This window comes from Pollicipes pollicipes, unplaced genomic scaffold, assembly GCF_011947565.3.
Source record: "Pollicipes pollicipes isolate AB1234 unplaced genomic scaffold, Ppol_2.1 Scaffold_6686;HRSCAF=7923_pilon_pilon_pilon, whole genome shotgun sequence".
In the NCBI taxonomy this organism is placed as follows: Eukaryota; Metazoa; Arthropoda; class Thecostraca; order Pollicipedomorpha; family Pollicipedidae; genus Pollicipes; species Pollicipes pollicipes.
This window is the reverse complement of record NW_023596921.1, coordinates 9,300,918-9,321,099: the sequence shown is the minus strand read 5'-3', so window position 1 is coordinate 9,321,099 and position 20,182 is coordinate 9,300,918. Positions and strand designations below refer to the sequence as shown.

At 53.1% G+C, this 20,182-nt stretch overlaps 2 protein-coding genes and 1 pseudogene across 2 annotated transcripts; 2 read left to right on the top strand and 1 right to left on the bottom strand.

Annotated features, from left to right (window-relative positions):
- The window catches only part of LOC119107420 (protein dachsous-like), a 76,888-nt pseudogene extending 74,298 nt beyond the window's left edge, over positions 1-2,590 (top strand).
- Positions 2,591-6,308: 3,718 nt separating this feature from the next.
- LOC119107419 (cysteine proteinase 5) lies at positions 6,309-8,148 on the top strand. Its single transcript, XM_037230855.1, has 2 exons — positions 6,309-6,647; positions 8,044-8,148. Exons 1-2 carry the CDS (start codon positions 6,309-6,311, stop codon positions 8,146-8,148), a joined length of 444 nt encoding a protein of 147 aa, XP_037086750.1.
- A 3,677-nt stretch (positions 8,149-11,825) lies between these two features.
- LOC119107418 (venom peptide HsVx1-like) lies at positions 11,826-16,984 on the bottom strand. The gene is made up of 3 exons (XM_037230854.1): positions 16,837-16,984; positions 12,246-12,375; positions 11,826-12,006 (listed from the first exon to the last, which is right to left on the bottom strand). The coding sequence occupies exons 1-3, from the start codon at positions 16,925-16,927 to the stop codon at positions 11,826-11,828; spliced, it is 402 nt and encodes a 133-aa protein (XP_037086749.1). The 5' UTR covers positions 16,928-16,984.
- Positions 16,985-20,182: the final 3,198 nt, after the last annotated feature.

Sequence of the window (20,182 nt, the reverse complement as noted above, 5' to 3'; positions counted from 1 at the left end):
CCACGCAGCGGTCCTAGCCGTGCTGACAGACCAGTTGCGCACCTTTTGTGTAGAGAGGAAGTGAAAAACCGATGCTCAATGGCTGTGCAAATAATTGCTTGTTAAAACAATGTTCTCCTTGGTGAGATACTCAGACGAGTGGAAAAATTCGGTAATATGTTGCGCTCACCAAGCTATTATACAGTGCTAATATGGTCTTCCGACGTGCTGGCAGCGGTACTGTCATGCTGAAAGTGTCCATGAATATAAAGTCAACTGACACTTTTATGCAGAATATCAATGGCGTTACCGAAATGTCATCGCCGCTTTGTTGGAACGACGAGTTTCAAATTATTCGCGTCTGCAGTCTGTTTGGTTGCTGACATTGGCATTGGCAAGGTCTTGCTGGCTAGTTGCATATTCTTCAAAGAGTCCCTTCTCCTGCATATCTACTCGTACGGATCACGCATGCGGTAGCTTTGCCACGCGGAAAGCTTGCATTGTGCCCGCCTTTGCAACATGCGTCTCAGCGCCGTGGTTCCGACGAGTGTATGGCGACCGTCGCGGACGGGCGCTGGCACGCGCGGCTGACCGCGTGACCTCCCGTGTGACCCGTGTGACCTCCCCGCCGCAGGTGGGCTCGGCCGTGCTACAGGTGCACGCCACGGACCGCGACGCCGGCCAGAACTCGGCCGTCGTATACGACATCACGTCCGGCAACGACCACGAGGTGTTCCAGCTGGACCGCGACACGGGCCTGATCCGGCTGCGCAAGCGGCTCGACTTCGACCGGCTGGCCGAGTACCGGTTCATCGTGCGCGCCACCGACCGCGACCGTGCGCACCCGCTCTCAGCGCTCGCCACCGTGCGCGTGCGCGTGCTGGACGAGAACGACAACGCGCCCAGCTTCCCGCAGCCGGTGTACTACGCGTTCGCCACGGAGAACGAGCCGGCCGGCCGGCCCGTGTTCACGGCGCACGCCAACGACGCCGACCGCGGCCGCTACGGCCGGCTCAACTACACGCTGACGGGCGGCGGCGGCTGGTTCCGCGTCGACCCGGGCTCGGGCGTAGTCACCACGGCCGCCGTGTTCGACTACGAGGCGCGCGACGTGTACGCCTTCACGATCAGTGCTACCGATTCGGGCGGCCAGACGGCTACGGCGCAGGTGCGCGTCACGGTGCGCGGCGTCGACGAGTTCGCGCCCGTGTTTGTGCGCTCGCAGTACCGACTGCGCGCGCCGGCCGACGGTCCGCCCGGCTACGTGGTGGGCCGCGTGGCGGCCACCGACCGCGACCGCGGCCCCGACGGCGTGGTGCTGTACCACCTGCGGACGCCGCACGGCTTCTTCCGCGTCAACAAGACGAGCGGCGAGATTGTGGTGACACGCAGTCTGGGCGAGCGGCGGCGGACACGGCGGGACCTGGCCAGCGAGCGGCTGGAGGTTGTGGCATCTAGCGGCCGGCCGGGCAGCTTGAGTGCGCTAGCCGGCGTTGAGGTGGTGCTGGACCCATCGCTGAACGGCACCGGGCTGCCGGCGGCGGGCGGCGGCGGCGGCGGCCTGGCCGACTGGGGCGTCGGCCTGCTGGTGGCCATGCTGTTGATCGTGATGGCGTTCGGTGCCGCCTTCGTCTTCTTGCACATGCGCAACCGTCGCGTGAGCAAACCGACGATGGCCGAGCACCTGGACTCGTCGTTCGACACGGACCTGCGTGCGGCGGCGCCGGCGGCCGGCCTGCACTACCCGCCGCGCTACAGCGAGATCGGCCATCCGTTCGGCGCGGCCGGCCGGCCAGCAGGCCGCAACACGACGTCCGAGCTGTCAGAACAGTCGCACCGCTCCGCCTCGAGCGGGCGCGGCTCGGCCGAGGACGGCGACGAGGACGAGGAGATTCGCATGATCAACGAGGGCCCGCTGATGCAGCAGAAGCTGCGCCAGCTGGCCGTGCCCGACTCGCGGCTGCACGACAGCGACAGCGTGTCGGAGGCGAGTGCGCAGAACACGCAGGAGTACCTGGCGCGGCTGGGGATCGACACGACGCGCGCCGACTCGCACAAGGGCTCGCAGAGTCTGCGTGCCGACAGCGTGCACCTGCTGGATGGGCCGGGCGGCGCGGCCGAGGGCGGCGTCAGCCTCGGCGAGCTGATCTCGTCCAAGCTGACGGCGGTGGGCGCCGAGGAGGACGAGGCCATCATGGACGGCACGCGCGCCTTCGGCCTGGACGAGACGCAGCCGTCGATGACGGGCTCGCTCAGCTCGATCGTGCACAGCGAGGAGGAGTTGACCGGCAGCTACAACTGGGACTACCTGCTCAACTGGGGGCCACAGTACCAGCCGCTGGCGCACGTGTTCTCCGAGATCGCGCGGCTCAAGGACGACAGCGCGCCCAGCCCGTACGCGGTGAGCGCGGCCAAGCGGCCGCCGCCGCTGCTGACGAGTGTGGCGCCGCGCTCGGTGGCGGCGCCGCTGCCGCCCCGTTCTAGTCTCGGACTCGCGTCGATGCCGTCGCTGCCGCGCTCGCCCATCTCGCAGGAGGCGTTCGCGGCGCAGGCCATGTCGCCGTCGTTCTCGCCGGCGCTCTCGCCGCTCGACACGCGCTCGCCGTCCATGTCACCGCACGTGCCGCGTGGCCTGGCGGCGGCGGCGGCGGCGGCGGCGCACCGGCGCTCCCACCTGCTGGCCGGTGCCTCCTCCAGCTCCGAGAGTGAGCTCAGGTTGTAGCGCGCGCCGGCCGCGCGCGCGTGCCATAGCCGAGTGGGCGGGCGGCGCACGCCGCGGTGCACAGCGCCGCTCGTCGCCGCCCGTGCGCCGCTCGTCGCCGCCCACATGCCGCTCGTGTCCTCATGTGATATAGGTTTAGGTGGAGAGCGCTTCCCGCGAGCGTGTTGTGTGCCAAATGAAGAGCACTTCTGACAGTGAGACTCTGTTGTTCTGTTATGCGTCGCCGCTGCATGAGTGAATGACATCAACTGTGCTTGTGTTGCGAAGTGTCCATTTTTTCATAATTGTATTTGTCCTGCAGTAATATATCAACCGATGTGTGCCAAGCCCACATAAACATTTTGAAACGTTTTTGAGCTGAAGGGATATGTCAGGCTACTCGGCCTTTCTGATGGTACATGAATTATGATTGCAAATGTAGTATACAGCACGAATGACCGAAGGCCACGGAGGCCAGGAAACGAGTTCAAGTGGTGGATTATAAAATATCTGAATGATCGACCGCTGTAGGGCGCGGAATGTTTTTGTCCTACATGAAAGCCATGCATTGGGCCCGTAGAGAAAACCGTAATTATAGCGGGATTGAAAGGCACGGGTATCTCCTCAGCCTGAGAGCGAGAGGATTGGGTACCAGATGTTCTGAAGATCATAACACAGCTGCCATCCACAAATTGCGTTTCCCATTGACGGGAAGATCCACTGGCATTGTTTGCTACCTTCGACTCGGCTACCATCGACTGTCTGGGCACGGTAATGCCAGCAAAGAATTTCTCAGAAAACGTCACCATTTCCCCACAAACAGAAACCGAAGCCATGGAGTTGAGAGCGGTCAAGTAATTTGCAGAAATCCCAGGAAAATAGAACTTCGTTACGTAAAAGTTCAGTCAGTTTCAAATCTGGCGCATATTCACAGGCCACGGTAAGAGGCTCGTTCGTATCGTATCCAAGCTCTGCCTTGTCCAGTTTTGTGTTTAGATGCTTACTTACATGTTCGGACAAAGTTTCCCCGTCTCGCCGTCAATCGCATTGAGTAGGACTTTTGTGTTTAAAGGCATCTTTATGTGTTGGTACAAAGCTTCGCCGTCTCGCCGTCAATCGCATTGAGTGGGAGTTTTACGTTTAAATGCGCATTTATGTGCTCGTACAAAGCTTCACCGTCTCACCGTCAATCCTATTAGGTAAGAACTAACAAAATCACTCCAACATAGCACTGGTTTGGACAACTCTCATTCCATACCTCAGCGGTGCTGCCTGGGACAGGCACTGTCCAGTTTGCATCGGCCTACATGGTCATCACGTCAGCAGTACTGCTCGGAACAGGCATTGTCCAGTTTGTGCCAGCCCATGCGGTCACCAACTCAACGACGTTGAGCAGGTCATCTCGGTTCAGCCCACACCATCACCGCCACAATGGCCCTGCCCAATACGTCAGCCCGGGTCAATAGACATGTTGTCGCTGCATCAGTAGCGCTCCCCAGCACGGGCAGAGAAGCTCAGCTCGGCCCATGCCGTCGCTGCATCAGTAGCGCTCCCCAGCACGGGCAGAGAAGCTCAGCTCGGCTCACGCCGTCGCCACATCAGCAGCGCTCCCCAGTACGGGCAGAAAAGCTCAGATCGGCACATGTCGTCGCCACATCAGCAGCGCTGCTCAGCACGGGCAGAGAAGCTCATCTCGGCCATGCCGTCGCCACATCAGCAGCGCTCCCCAGCACGGGCAGAGAAGCTCAGCTCGGCCCATGCCGTCACCACATCAGCAGCGCTGCAAGGGCGGGAACGGACGGCTGGTCGGCGGGACCGGCGCCAGCGAGTGTAGATAAGATGGGAATACAGACAGGCGGCGCGGCCCTCATCAGTGTATGTACGTCCTGCTCGCGCACTTGGCTGAGCGGATAAGCTCTCCGCTACCAGCAGTGTTACCGACTGTGTGGAGGCCGTCAGCCGGTGACGAGGTCACTGCAGAGACTGCCGGCATTCCACGCTAAGCTGCCCACTCTGTGCCGCGAACAGATCAGCGATGATGCAACCGTAAGTGACCGAGTCACCGGTGTTTTGCAAAATCCCGAGTAATGTCGGCTTACTTGCGAGTATACATTGTGCAAGAAAATCCAGTTCACTACTGCATAGGTTTTATCGCGCAAGGCTAAACACGACAAACTGTGTCCCACATAGCCGTGTGAACTATTGTTATACATTGTTGTTTTTGCACCTTGTGAAACGGTATTGACCTATCATCTTAATGATATGTGATCTACGAAAGGCCTTGCAATTACAAGGTAGTTGCCCCGAAAATATATCAGACATCGACTAGATTGCAATCAGGTGATCTACATCATCTGAGCCCTCGTCCAGCGACATTACCCAGCAGACCTCGAATACAGCAGACCATTTGCATGGCCGTTGGACATTCGAGAACAAGTGATTCTTGTAGCGTGGCTTACATTATTACCAACCCGGTGTTTATAACTAATACACTTAAAACTCTCCGAACAACTTAACCCGGCCCACTCTGCGGCGACTCGGTGTGGCCTCACACAGCGTGGAGGCAGCCCTCTCGCCAGCTGCCTGTATTTCAGCTGGTCTCTGCTGCTCCTGGCGACGGCGGGCTGGCTGGCGACCCCCGGCGGCGCCGCAGCCGGCGACTGGGAGGCGTTCAAGCTGCAGTTCGGCAGGGTGTATTCGACGGCGCAGGAGCAGCTGCGCAGGCAGGTGTTCGAGCGCAACCTGGAGATCATCAGCCGCCACAACGCCCAGTTTGACGCTGGCAGGAGCTCGTATCGTCTGGCGGTGAACCAGTTCGCCGATCTGACCAGCGAGGAGTTCGGCCGGCAGGTGCTCCTTCCGGTGAGGAATGGCGCAGCTGATGCTGTGGTGACGCGTTTGTCGACGGGTGCCGACGGGTGATGCCAGGTTAATATCATGTCGGGGCGCCTGTTGTGACGGTATCTGACCTTAAAGGGTGCCCAGCAGTTGATTAAACGGTTTTGAATGCAGTTAATCAAAATATATGTTATTTTAGTTCTAATGAAGCTATGTTCTCAATTGGAGTTTACCGCATTTCCATTAGTGTTATTGTTCAGCGTCTAGCAAGTGACTGTTTACCAAGATGTGTTTGGTCTTGCTTTTTCAAATAATGTTAGCGACTCACAGCCAAAAAATGGTGCCTCTAAATCGATTTCCGGAACGAAATAATTGCAAATGCTGTGAGAGGTTGAGCACAATCGTGTCAATTATTGTTCAACGCCCCAGCAGAACTCACAACCAAAGCAATATACTTCAATGTTTGAACATTCATTGGCCGGGCAGAACTCTTCCGTGTTCCGAGTTCATCCCAAATTTTCGCGATTACATCACCGGTAGTAAAAACTCACGGCCTGGTCATGCTTCCACGACACCTGCAGGTGTCCCACGCCTTCGCTTTCCCTACCAGCGCTGAGGGCTCGCACCGCCATCTCCGCAGACGGCAGCGCCACTGCCAGCGAACGGCTCCGCCACCGCGGGGCCGGCTGGCCTGCGCGGGACCGGCGGACCGGGCGGACCTCACCGGACCGCGCCGGACCAGTTCGACTGGCGGCAACACGGCGTGCCGATCCACATCAGGGACCAGGGCATGTCGGGCGGCTGGACGATCCCGCCCGTGTCAGCCGTGGAGAGCGGCCTGGTGATCAGCGGCGGTCAGCTGGTCTCGCTCAGCCGTCAGAACCTGCTCGACTGTGTGTCGCCGCCGTCGATGGCCGGCGCGCTCGAGTACGTGCACGAGCACGGTCTGGCGTCCGAGGCCGACTACCCGACCACCGGCGGTCAGGGCACGTGTCGGCAGAACGTGCCGGCCGCCGCCGCCTTGGATCAGGTGCACCAGGTGACGAGCGGTGACGAGGTCGGCCTGGCCGCCGGCCTCCTTCAGAACCCGGTCGCCGTCCTCATCAACGCCGGACTCATCTCGTTCCAGGTGGGCTTCAGTCCCAGCGTGGTAGGTGTTTCCAGGCGGGGAGGGGGCGGCGAGACCGGAGGAGGGCGTGGTCACATGGGTCCTCTGTGTAGCAGTTGGTTTGGGTCAGCTGTGCAGCAGTTATTTGGGGGTGCGAGATCGGAGGAGGGCGTGGTCACGTGGGTCCTCTGTGTAGCAGTTGTTTGGGCCAGCTGTGCAGCAGTTGTTTGGGGGTGCGAGATCGGAGGAAAGCATGACGACGTGGGTCTTCTGTGCAGCAGTTGGTTTCGCTGTGTGTGGGTGTGAGATCACGTCGGTATTTTGCCGGTGTCAATTTAGATCGTGTGCGCACCGCGATGGAAAGGCTTTGACTGACCGTGGTCACCGAGAAAGCGTCTGCCACAGATTTGCTGCGTCGGTCGTATGTCCTTACCGATGCCGGGCTCTACCACACATACGGACTACTACCGGATACCTCAAGTAAATGTGTGAAAGCCTTAGGACATCAGTGTCAGGTCCACGTGATATTTCGGCCGACGCTTTACACCCAAGAATCTAACCCATCACGTGCTCAATTCTTTAATTTGTGAAAGAGCACAGTAACACGCAGTTAGTCACAGTCACAGAACAGGCTGAACCTCCACGGCGTTGGGAAACCGAACGTAATCTGATCCGTGCCTCGCCATACAGCGCCTGGGCTTATTTTCCTGGGCGCAAATTTTCCGAAGTTGAAAGGGAATGTGCAGGACCAACACGTACGGAATGTGCAGTGAAATTTTCCGAAGTGAGGAAGGGTGTCGGCCCTGAAAGACGGCTGTCCTGTCAATCGTCTGCCCTGCCTCATCCGGAAGGCACGTACCTCATTCAGCGCCTCATCCGGAAGGCACGTAAAGCCCCTTCAACTGGGGAGGGTGTGCAGCGGCAGCTCCAGCCGGAGCCATGAGTTGGCCCCAAGGCCGGCCTGGTGGGTGTCCCGAGCGTATGCACATACCGAGGCTTGGATCCTTGAGAGGCGCAAGTCACGGTGGTGACGACAGATCTCGATGGCATCAACACTGTTTCATACCACATCACCGCCTGGGTCTCTCCATGTCACAGCACAGACCTCGATGGCATCAACACTGCTCCACGCCACATCACCGCCTGCGTCTGTCCAGGTCATAGCGCAGACATCGATGGCATCAACACGGTTCCACACCACATCACCGCCTGCGTCTCTCCATGCCAGAGCGCAGTTCAAAAATGCTCCATCGTCACGAAAGGATCTCTGTCCGAACAAAGCGTACACGCAAACAAGCCCCTGCCCACTCCCGATAGGCCACTGACATCGTCCAGAAAGCATCCCTTGCCCGCTGCCTTCGGGTGTCCTGCAGCGGTGGAGGTCCATCGCCGCTGACATGAGCCGTGCCTGCTGCAGCTCTACTCCTCCGGCATCTACGACGACCCGCGGTGCACGGCGTCGGGGGTTGACCACGCCGTCCTCCTGGTGGGCTACGGCACGGCGTCCGGCACCGCCTTCTGAACGCTGGCCAACTCCTGGGGCACGTCCTGGGGCGAGGCCGGCTTCATGCGCATGAAGCGGGGCGACAACATGTGTGGCAGTCGCCTCCTACGCAGCCTACCCCACCGGCGTGCATGCCGCCTGACCGGCTCGCGTGCGGCGCCGAGACGTGGGAGAGCCGGACGTGTGACGTGCGCTGGGGACGTGCGTGACCTGTAAGAGCGATGGCGTGAGACGTCTCAGTGTTCTCTGTTCAAAGGGATGAATCGTGAGGTTCGAGCCGCTGGGCACTGATACGCGCCGACCGAAACCGCGCGTCCATGGAGAGTGCAGACGATGAAGCGTAGAGGGCAGCCTGCAGCCACCTGTAAGACCAGGGAAGTGTACTGCGGCGTGTGAAGACCAGACGTGTGCATACAATTTGGATGTGGTTCGAGGTGACTCTGAAATCATGCAGACTTCGGTTGAGTTCAAGTGCTACAGCATGACGCAAAAATCATCGTTTGCTGTACCAAGCTTATATGAAGTCACAATAAAGAGCCGCACAAGTCCAACAAGCATGTGAAAATGATATGCGCATCAGGCATTATGAATACCATTTCCAGGACACCTACACAGCAATGGCCCATCTCACCCGACTGCAATCGGCGCACTGATTCCAGGACACCTACACAGCAATGGCTCATCTCACCCGACTGCAATCGGCGCTCTGATTCCAGGACACCTACACAGCAATGGCTCATCTCACCCGACTGCAATCGGCGCACTGATTCCAGGACACCTACACAGCAATGGCTCATCTCACCCGACTGCAATCGGCGCACTGATTCACCACAAAGTTTATTGCATCGTGATTGCAAAGTAGCCCGCACATCGTATGGTTCTCGGAAAAATGCCCACGTCGAACCGTTCGCTGCGTCTTTCCTAATCGCAAAGTCACGCCTGAATTAACTCGTCTTCCCTGGAGGTAGTTAGCATACGCATTCCAGGCGAGCTTTCATGCATCTCTCGCCATAAATTGGTGACCTTCCCAGTTAAATATCCGTCCCAGTGCTTTAGAAAAATTAGAAAATTGCAGGTTCCCGGAGCAACATTGCGTCTAGTGCTGAGCGGACTGGACTCAAAGTCGCATTCCCAACACATTTAGCGCAAAAGTGTGACATGGGAGCGATCTGAGTTAAATAGGTACTAAGGCCTCGTGGGACCTTTCAAGGTCATTGACCTGCCCACAAGTATCTGTTCCATGGGAGCTACCACTTTAGATGCATTTCATGCCTAAGAATTGCACTTTCTTACATATTTAAAAACAAACGCTTCGAAAGCAACAACAGAAATTCATTTTCGTCATTATCACTCTGCAAGTCTCGAGAAACTTACACAGCGCCGTGGTCTCATTTGGGATCAAAGGTATCGATTATTCCCGCCATGAATCAACCGTCATGTAAACAAAACTGCACGGCGTCGTCCATTGAGTTTTCATGGGCTTGGAAAATTTCACTGGGTAGCAACGCGTTCTCTGTTGACGCGCGTTTGTCATAAATGTCCGACAACCTCGGGATATCTACTCGTGGCGCCGTAAAGGTCACCGACGTCGCTCTGATGAAAATGGACTCTGTGAGACTTATATTATTACTAACCGCTGCTAATTAGCCTTGGAATGATCCGCAGGGGCGTCCTGAAGTAAACGCTTGCTTGGATCCTATTCTTTTAGGCCCAACAGTTCACAAACATTTGTGGTAAGAACTTCGGAAGGAGGTCATTTGTTCACTTTTCCTCTGAAAATCGATTGCTCTGTAGGCGCAGGAGACATAAGACCCCTTTCTCCCAGTGGAGATCTCCTTAAGACGTGCGGATGCCTCGGGAGACGACCTGGCTGGAGGTCAACACTCTCGGAGAAAGTACACTTGAAAAAAATCAGTGGAGAAATACTTGGGTCATGCAACCTTTGTGCGACCTGTTATTTTGTCTGAGCTGCTGAAAGTAGTTTGCACGGGAGCCGGTCCACGACCTGACATGCCACAAATGACGTCACGGTGACAGAAGCCTGTTAGCTATTTCTGGCATCCTGAAGCACTTTACAAGCTCTTTCAGATATATGGCTGGCCTAGCCGACACAAACAGCGCGGAAAGATAATTTTACAAAGGTTATTTGAAAGTGTAAAAAATCTCCCCTAAAATGTCAAAATGCCACACAAACATGAGCAGCAATTGCAGTTCGTTATCTACTGACGCCACGCTAAGGCTCTCTGAAAGTGCTGAAAGTGGAAAGCCGGCATGATGCCGCCTGGACCTACCGAAAGGCGGCAAGACCTAAAGCATATTCTCGTCTTGCTGATCACACTCGACAAAATGTACATTTCGAAACGGAATTTACACACTTCTGACACATTCTGACAATAAAAAAATAAGCGGACCCGTACCCAAGTTAAACCCTTATATTCCATTCTGAAGATTCTTGGGTGTCTGTGCGCCATCCGAGGTAAAGTTATTTCCCGAACTCTCCTTTCCATTATTACAATGTCCAAAAAGATCTGAACAACGTTGGGATGTTTTCCACATGTGGCAACAAGCGTAGCCTCCTGAAGGAGCAGTTACTTGACAGTCAGCCCGATAATTAGTAAAAGGGCGCTTTGGCTCGCCTGGAAGACAGGAACGCACTGTCCTTGTGTGCAGACTGGGCGCGTTTAAGGCTTTACTTTCTTGCGTATTAAAAAGAAGCAAGAGAAGCGTTGTTTTCACCACTATCGCTCAGCAAGTGTAGATAAATATTCACAGCTGCGTGGCCTAACTCGGAATCAAATCTATCGATAGTCCCCGCAATGAAACAACCGTCACGTAATAGAGGTGGGCGGCATTGTCCCTCGAGTTTTTTGTTCATGGACTCGGGGAGTTTGATTGACTTACAGCGCGTTTACTGTTTACGTGTATTTCGTTCCGTACCTCACCTTTAATATGTAAATGCTTAATGAGCCAAGGGCATCTAGAACTGTGACAAGGAGAACACTGACAGAACGACTTTAGGAGGAAGACCGCCGCCTTTGCAAAAATGAAGGATATGTTTCTATAATAACAAAATTGTGTTACAAACGCTTTAATTTGCTATTGCACGTCTTTACCTATACGTTGGGAGCTTTATCGCTGGAAATATTGTTTTATTTTGCGGTTTAAGGCGTCTAAACATAGCGATAGTGATGTGTCATGCTTCACAGCAGACTCCAAACAATAGGGTTTCAAACGGAAGCTTTATTTTCAGGTTTTCTTCACTTCAAGTCATTGTCCAGCGGGTAAAATCACGCTTGCAGAGCCGACAGTACGCTCGTTCTTAGCAAGTAGTTTTGTGACTCGAAGCAAATGGTATTTCCGACAAATGTGTATCAGGAGATGACAGCTACATAACACTCTGCATAAGCATGCTCAAAACCATTATGTCATGAACGTCAGGGATGAACAGTGCTTAAATTGCAGATGGTTTGGTGAGTTAACATATGCACTTGTCACGGAAGCTGCTAACAAAACAAAGCGCCACAAAGCTGCGCTACAGGCACTGGTGGTACCGTTCCACAAAAGTACTGTTTCGTGAAGAAACTTGTCGTGGCTATAACTTAACAGGTCTGCGACTGTCTTGGGCAGGTGGAACTATCACCATCTTATCACAATCAAGTCGTTATTTCAATGTTACCGCACACAATCAACTGCGTTCAGAGAAAAGGGTACTTCTCTTCAGGAAGAGCAACCAGCTTGCCCCTAACGTAGTGTTTGCACACAAGGCGGGGACAGCAGTCTGGAAATGCCTTCCTGCGGTCTCCCACGGCCTCTCTGCAAAACAGATTGTCCGCCTTCAGCTTCTGGAAGTCCACCCGCCTGCCCACCTGGGGGCACCTGCAAAAAGAAGAAAATTATGTGTCATTTCCCACAGCTGCCTCTCTGAGACCAAAATCCTAGTCGCTCAGAGCATCAAGCCACTCCCAGGGCCGATTTTGCTTTTGGAGTATGCTTGAAATGTAAACTGACACCTAAACACTAAACTCTGCAAGCCTTCTAACGCTTGCTACACAGCTCGAACAAACACTATTGAGATGGACTGTCTCGTCGTAGTCGATGTGCTTGAGGGTGCTCACCGGAAGCGGTCGATGTAGAGAGTACCGTTCTCCTTGATGCAGTGGCTCTGCTTGCAGCCCGAGTTACGGCTGCTCCACACAGCACCCACGGGGAATCTCTTGCCGATCTGGTAGTCTTGGCACTTATCACCTGAAAGCAGACCAGTGCCACAGTCAGACCATGTCACCGGTCGCCTCGCCACCCCCACCTTGACGCGTAACGTAAACCAACAGATCGTCGCACAAGATCGCTGCGTAACAGCGGCCGATCGTAAGCAATCTCGTGCCTCTTGTGCAGTCCCGTGATTTTTAGCCAAAGTCTCGTGCGGCCAATAGCGGTGGCGCATGCACGCCCTGCGTTTCAAACTGACCGGCATTGAAGCGTTACTGTATCCCGGTAGGAGTCCGTTACAAAAACTGAACCATCACGCAACAACATTGCGGAACAGCAAAGCGAAGAATATCATGCCGCCGATAGCTGATCATACCTTGGTGATACTATTCTGCTATAGTTACATGATTACGAAGCAGACGACAAATTGCTGAGATGTCTTGAACTGTTGACGTGTGCTTTAGTGGGGCCCGATTTATAACTTCCCTATGCAAATAGGCAGCTGACGCTGCATCCGAACGCTGCAGCACTCACCTTTTCCAACGGGGAACTTGACGAACCTCGGGTACTGTTGAGCCAAGCAGAGCTGCAGCCCCGAGAACCAGCAGAACTGCGAACTTGATCATGCTGGCCGACGTTGTGGTCTGTGGTGCTGTGCTGCTATGGCGGCTGTGCGCCGTTGCTCGGGCCGTCTGTACCTCTCTCGCCGCTGGCACGCCGGTTATATAGCGGCGGCGGAGGGCGTGCGGGCGCGCGTGCGGCGTGCGCCCACTCCACCGCCGGGGGCGTTGTTCAGACAGGGAATCTCCTCGCCGCCCGCCCGGTCTTGGCCACGGTGAGACTCTCTGGCGCCACGACTCGGCGCCCCGGTGGTGCTCCCCGTCCTGCCCGGCGCCAGCGAGGGGACCCTTCACGACTGCCGTTGGCTGCTGAAGACTGTCTGCTGATCGTCAATTTGCTCATCTTGTGTCACACCAGAAATCGAAGAATATTCCTCTTACTGGGTGGAGGTATTTGTGCTAATCTTTATTAGCGATCATGCAACAGCAACCGGTTGAGCTCTGGCGAAATTCTATTGAAATCTTTTCCACATCTCTGTAACGTACGTTGGCTGCAAAGCAGGCAGTAGATGATTGAGCTTACTTATCCTGCACAGATCACCATGTTTAGGAACATAGGGGCGCAGGAGAACATTGTGGTTTTCTCGATCTCGGCATATCTTCTCGTGGCGCCGTAAATGTCCTGGCGATTTCAGCACGTCTATTTGTGGCACCATGAATGTCCCGACGATCCCGGTATATCTGCCTGCGGCGCCGTAAACGCTCCGACGCCCTTTCATGAGACCGGAATCACTAAGACGTATATTGTCACTAACCATTGCTACCCAAGCTTGCATGATCCCGATACACGACGTCAAGTGAACTTTTGCTAGGGTCCTGCTTTTTGGGTTCAACAGTTCGCAAACATTGGAGATAAGAACTTTAGCAGGCAGTCATCTGCTTCCTTTTCCCTTGAAAACCGACTGCTTTGTAGATGCAGATGACATGAGACCTTGTTCTCCCAGCGGAGATCTCCTTCAGACGTGCGGCTTCTTCAGGAGACGACCTGGCTGGAGGTCGGCACTCCCGGAGACAGACACTTGAAGAGAACTCATGGAGAAGTGCTTGCGATATCCGCCCTCTGCGCGAATTGCTATTTCAGTTGAGTTTTGAAATCAACTGCATGGGAGTCATGCCACGACCCTGACATACCTTAGGTGACGTCACGGTGAATGGGGCCTCTTAATCATTACTGGCATCCTAAAGCACTGCTCAGGCTCCTTCAGATCTATGGCTGGCCTTGTCAACACAAACAAAGCGGAAAGACAGTTCTTACAAAGCTGGTCGAAAATTTGCAATCTTAAAAGAGTGAAAGCAATAGATACATGAGCAACAATTGCAGCTTGACATCAACGGCTTCACGCTACGGCTCTGTGAACGTGCTGAAATTGAAGAGCCAACATGATGCTGCCCACACCTACCGCAAAGCGGCAAAACCTCAAGAACATTGCCGTCATGCTGAGTATATTCGATAGATCACACCTCTCGAAACGGAATTAACATACTTCTGACACGTTTTGAAAATCAAGAGACTAAGCAGACTTGTGCCAACACGCTGACAGCATCCTTTTTCATCCTGAAGATTCTTGGGTGTCTGTACGCCATCCGGGGTGCGTCCAAAAAGATCTGAACAACAATGGAATGCCGTCCTCATATGACGCCAAACGCACCTTTAAAGGAGCATTCCCTGGATAATCAGCGCGATGTGTAGGAACATGGCTCTTCGGCTTGCCTGAATGGCGCCATGCGGGAAAGATAGGACCGCGCTGTACTAGCGCGCAGACTGAACGTATTTCAAGTTGTCCTTTCTTACGCCTTCAAAAGCAGCAACAGAAATGCAATATTTGTCCATAGGAGTGCTCTTTCGCTCAGCAAGTGGTGTACATTTACAAATCTCCGCGGCCTAACTCGGAATAAAATTTTCGATAGTCCCTGCAACGAATCAATTGTTGCGTAAATACAAGTGAACGGCATGGTGGCTTGAGGTTTTTCATCGATTCGGAAAGCTGCTTGAGTTACAGTGTGTTTACTGTCACGTATATTTTGTCTCGTGTCTCGATTTTGATATATAAATTCTTGATGAGCCAAGATCATCTAGAAACGTGACGAGGAGGAAACTGACAGACCGGCTTTTAAAAGAAGACTGGCGCCATTGCAACAAGGAAGGATGTGTTTCTATGATAACAAAGTTTTGTTGGAAAGCCATAATTTGCTGGTGTGCGTTTTTACCTATACGTGCGTAGCTTTTCTCGCTGGAAATATTGCTTCATTTTGCTGTTCGTTGATCGTAGCATGTAAACATACCATGGTAGTGTTTCATGGTTGACAGTAGGCTCCAAACAGTAGGCTTCCAACCGAAACTTTATTTTCAGATGTTCTTCACTTCAAGTCATTGTCCAGCGGGTAAAATTACGCATGCAGAGCCGACAGTGCGCTCGTTCTTAGCAACTAGTTTTCTGACTCGAAACAAATCTCACTTCCGACAGAGGTGTAATTAGGAGCTGACAGCCATATAACTCTGCATGACATGCTTAAAACCATTATGTCATGGATGTCTGGGGAAACACTGCTTAAATTGCAGGTGGTTTGATGAGTTAACATATGCACTTAACACAGAACCTCTTCACGAAACAAAGCGCCACAAAGCTACGCTACAGGCACTGGTGGTACCATTCCACAAAACTACTGTTTCGTGAAAAAAACTACTGATAACTATAACGTATCAGGTTTGCGACTGTCTCCGGCAGCTAGAACTATCACCATCGTATCACAATCAAGTCGTTATTTCAATGTTACCGCACGCCATCAACTGCGCTCAGAGAAAAGGGTACTTGTCCTCAGGGAGAGCGACCAGCTTGCCCTTAACGTAGTGTTTACACACAAGGCGGGGACAGCAGTCCGGAAATGCCTTCCTGCGGTCTCCCACGGCCTCTCTGCAGAACAGGTTGTCCGCCTTCAGCTTCTGGAAGTCCACCCGCTTCCGCACCTGGGGGCACCTGCAGAAAGAAAAAACTATGTGTTATTTCCCACAGTTGCCTCTCAAAGACCAAAATCCTCGTCGCTCAGAGCATCAGGCCACTCCCAGGGCCGATTTCGCTTCTGGAGTATGCTTGAAATGTAAACTGATACCTAAACACAAGGCATGCTCTGCAAGCCTTCTTCCACTTGTTACACAGCTTGAACAAACACTATTGAGATGGACTGTCTCGTCGTAGCCGATGTGCTTGAGGGCGCTTACTGGAAGCGGTCGATGTAGAGAGTACCGTTCTCCTTGATGCAGTGGCTCTGCTTGCAGCCCGAGTTACGGCTGCTCCACACAGCACCCACGGGAATCTCTTGCCGATCTGGTGGTCCTCGCACTCATCACCTGCAAGCAGACCAGTGCCACAGTCAGACCATGTCACCGGTCGCAACGCCACCCCCCCACCTCGACACGTGATGTAAACCAACATATCGTGGCACAAGATCGCTGCGTAACAGCGGCCGACCGTATGGAATCTCGTGTCTCTTGTGGAGTCCCGTGATTTATAGCCAAAGTCTCGTGCGGCCGATAGCGGTGGCCCTGTCATGCCCTGCGTCCCAAACTGCCAGGCATTAATGCGTGGCTGTGTCTCGGTGGAGTGGCTGTACATGATTACGAAGCAGGCGACGAATTGCTGAGATTACAAAAGCGAACCATCACGCAAATAAACATTGCAGAACAGCAAAGCGAAGAATTTTAAACTGTCGATAGCAGATCATACCTTGGTGATACTATTCTGCTATAGTTACATGATTGCTAAGCAGACGACAAATTGCTGAGATGTCTTGAACTGATGGCGAGTGCTTTAGCGGCGCCCGATTTGTAACTTCCTTATGCAAATAGCAGCTGACGGAGTCATCCGAACGCTGCAGCACTCACCTTTTCCAACGGGGAACTTGAAGTACCTCGGGTACTGTTGAGCCAAGCAGAGTTGCGCCCCGAGAACCAGCAGAACTGCGAACTTGATCATGTTGGCCGACGTTGCGGTCGGTGGTGCTGCGCTGCTCTAGCCGCTGTGCGCCGTTGCTCGGGCCGTCTGTACCTCTCTCAAACCGCTGGCACGCCAGTTATATAGCGACGGCGGAGGGTGGGCGGGCGCGCCTGGGGTGTGCACCCACTCCACCGCCGGGGGCGGTGTTCAGACAGGGAATCCCCGCGCCGCCCGGCCGGTCCTATATGGCGCCACGGCTCGCGCGGTCCGGCGGTGCTCCCCGTCCTGTCTGGCGCCAGCGAGGGGCCCAGCGAGGGGAGGAGGTCAACACTCTCGGCGAAAGATACTTGAAGAAAACTCATGGAGAAATGCTTAGGACATCCGCCCTTTGCGTGAATTGTTATTTCATCTGAGTTATGGAATCAATTGCATAGGAGTCTGGCCACGACCTGACATACCACGGGTGACGTCACGGTGAATGGGGCCTCTTTATCATTGCTGGCACCCTAAAGCAGTGCTCAGGCTCTTATAGATATGTGGCCGGTCTCATGGACACAAACAAAGCGGAAAAACAGTTCTTACAACAGAATTGGCTGAAAATATGCAAAATTCCCCCCCCCCAAACTTAAGATGCCAAACAAACATGAACAACAATTGCAGTTGAAAATCAACGAAGCCCGTTAAGTCTCTTTAAAAGTGCTGAACGTGAAAAGTCAGCATGATGCCGCCTAGGGCTATCGAAAGGCAACAAGACCTGAAGTACATTACCGTCTTCCTGATAGTACTCAACATATCACACCACTCGAAAGAGATTTTACACGCTCCTGACACATTTTGAGAATTAATGAGCTCAGCAGACCAGTACTAACACTACGCCATTATTCTTTTTCATTCTGAAAATCCTGTGTTGTCCGTGCGCCATCGGATATGCAGCTGATTCCGTAACTCACATTTTCCATTAAGATTTGAACAACATTAGGATGTTTTCCACATGTGGCGACAAACGTAGCTTCCAGAGAGCAGTCACTGGACAATCAGCACGATATGTAGACAAATGGTGCCTCGGCTCACCTGAATGGCGCCGTATGAGAAAGATAGGAACGCGCTGTCATAGCGCGTAAACAGAATGCGTTTTCTTTGGCAAGAATAGCCAAAGCAATTTCCAGCCTACTCTCACCATACAGCAAATCCAGCCGTCACGCTCTAATGTGCTCACGATCTCTTCTTTCACTTGTCGAAAGGTGCGTGACTGTCGGGGCGTTCTGTTTTCATTCGAACCTAAAAACTGAAAAAAATTGTGAGAGCTAATCCAGCGTTGTGTAATTCTTGACAGTCTTCAACTAAGACTTCGAATTCAAAAATGTCTGATGTTGTGCAACAAGAACACTGAAGCCTATTTGTGCATCGAAATATTCCGGAGTACGAGTTCCTTCGAACATCTGCTGACAACGAAGTTTATCCAGAGCAAAAAGGGCATTTGATTGTAATGTTGGCACAAATGCAATTCGGGAGACTACCGCACCAAAATCCAGGGCCAGTGGCGCAGAATGTCCTGGTTCATCCCCTGAACCAGACGAAAGCGCCGAAGAAAAGAGGTGGGCATTTAAGTGGCCCTTTTGAGCAAGACACTTTTGACGAGGGTTGCTGTCAGGTGAAAACAGTGGTTCAAACGTTATGCAGATTACCAGGGTTTAGTCCTTGTGCGGCGCCAAAACCGGTACCAAATCGAAGTGGAATTTTGCCAAACCTCATTTTTCCTCTTACAGTACCAAAAAGTCCACTCAAGCGCCAAAAATACACTTCCGGAGCCAATGGCACTCCTACCTTTGTTTTACGAATTTCACGCGATTCGACAGATCAACAGAAAACGTTTCAGTATCAAGTTTGAGGAGATTAAAAGGCGACTGGTTGAGTTATCAGCACCTTTGGCACAAATGTACAAGCCCCGTTGAATCTCGTTTGTATCATGATCTTTGAGCCCATTTGGCTGCTGCATTCGCTGGCGCTCTATGAAAGGCGGAAGATGCCTACTTCGCGTTTCGTGAAACGCGATACAACAGATAAAGAGGCGATACAAAATACGTATTTATTAAATCTCCTCCCCGACGCAGCCTTGCACGTCGAGCGTGCAGGGTACAACAACTCTTCAGCGCGCGCCGCTATCGGAATGATAATGCAGAGGTGTTTTGCATCAGGTGGCAAAAAACACTCGAAGGCCAGCTAAGTCAATATGCGTTTATCACGTCATATTCATTTCCACCGTTGTTTGTTTCATTCTTAAGAAGCGATCCATATTTATCGTATGGCTAAAGAGCATCGATTTATTCTGGATGAGCTTAAAAGAATTATGTTACCCCCGCAAGGGCACAGTGCCCTTCCCCCCCACCCCCTCCTCTTCTCTACCACGCGGCTGCAGGCACCATTAAGCATCCATGACGAAGATAAAATTCAGCGCCACTTGATGATCCACTTCAAACTAGTTGTGAGCGTAGCAGTTGATGCTTCCGCCATCACGTGCCTTTGCACAATAATTATAGGTTCATGTGCGAGACGCTCACTTTTGTGGGGTCACACTATCCTTGCCAATGTCGTGATGTTGCTATGACAATTTGGCGGGTTCGTTAGGTTTGTCATTTGTCAATTTTAGTCGTCCTGCCGATGCGATCTCGTCATGGTGCTGTGATATGTATTGTATTTGCGTCTCTTATTAATGTGATCCCTAAGGTGCAGTCAAAACGATCTTATTCGCATTTGTGAGCGAATATAACACAGCTGCTTTACCTTTGCTAGTGAGAACGCGTTTTACCTTACGCCAACGAATTGCGGTGTGTGTGCTTTACTGGCAACTTGACTAACTCTTGGGTGTGGACACCTCAGGTAGGTGCTCCTCCAAGCATACCTTATATGAGTGTTTTCAGCAACAGCTCAGCGGCGTCATTTCACATAGGATCACAGCCGTTTTGCAGGTTTCATATACGCTTTGAGTATGTGTAAAAGTGACCGAGGTGTAGCACTCGAGAAAGCATCGTCTGAGCTACACACAATGTAGCGAAGGTCTTTTTTAAGCGTTGCCTAGGGGACTATCGCATTTTTGGAGTGTTTGTATTGCGAAGGTGTTGAGGAATACAAGCAAGGAATATTCGATGTAGGTGTGCTTCAACGCCCCGCACCGAGGCGTAATGTTACGCTGGATCACCCACCGGTAGTGTGGGCCTTAAGGGGAGTGTGTCAGTCAATAAGGATTTTTTTACGGGTTCACCTAAGATGGCATGAAATTTCTATTTACAAATTAAA

Coding starts and splice junctions, on each gene's coding strand:
- LOC119107419 (XM_037230855.1), top strand. CDS start 6,309: ATGTCGGGCGGCTGGACGATCCCGCCCGTGTCAGCCGTGGAGAGCGGC. Junction 6,648..8,043: donor CCGGACTCATCTCGTTCCAG/GTGGGCTTCAGT, acceptor TGCCTGCTGCAG/CTCTACTCCTCCGGCATCTA.
- LOC119107418 (XM_037230854.1), bottom strand. CDS start 16,927: ATGATCAAGTTCGCAGTTCTGCTGGTTCTCGGGGCGCAACTCTGCTTG. Junction 12,376..16,836: donor CAAGTTCCCCGTTGGAAAAG/GTGAGTGCTGCA, acceptor GTCTGCTTTCAG/GTGATAAGTGCCAAGACTAC. Junction 12,007..12,245: donor CTCTACATCGACCGCTTCCG/GTGAGCACCCTC, acceptor TTCTTTTTGCAG/GTGCCCCCAGGTGGGCAGGC.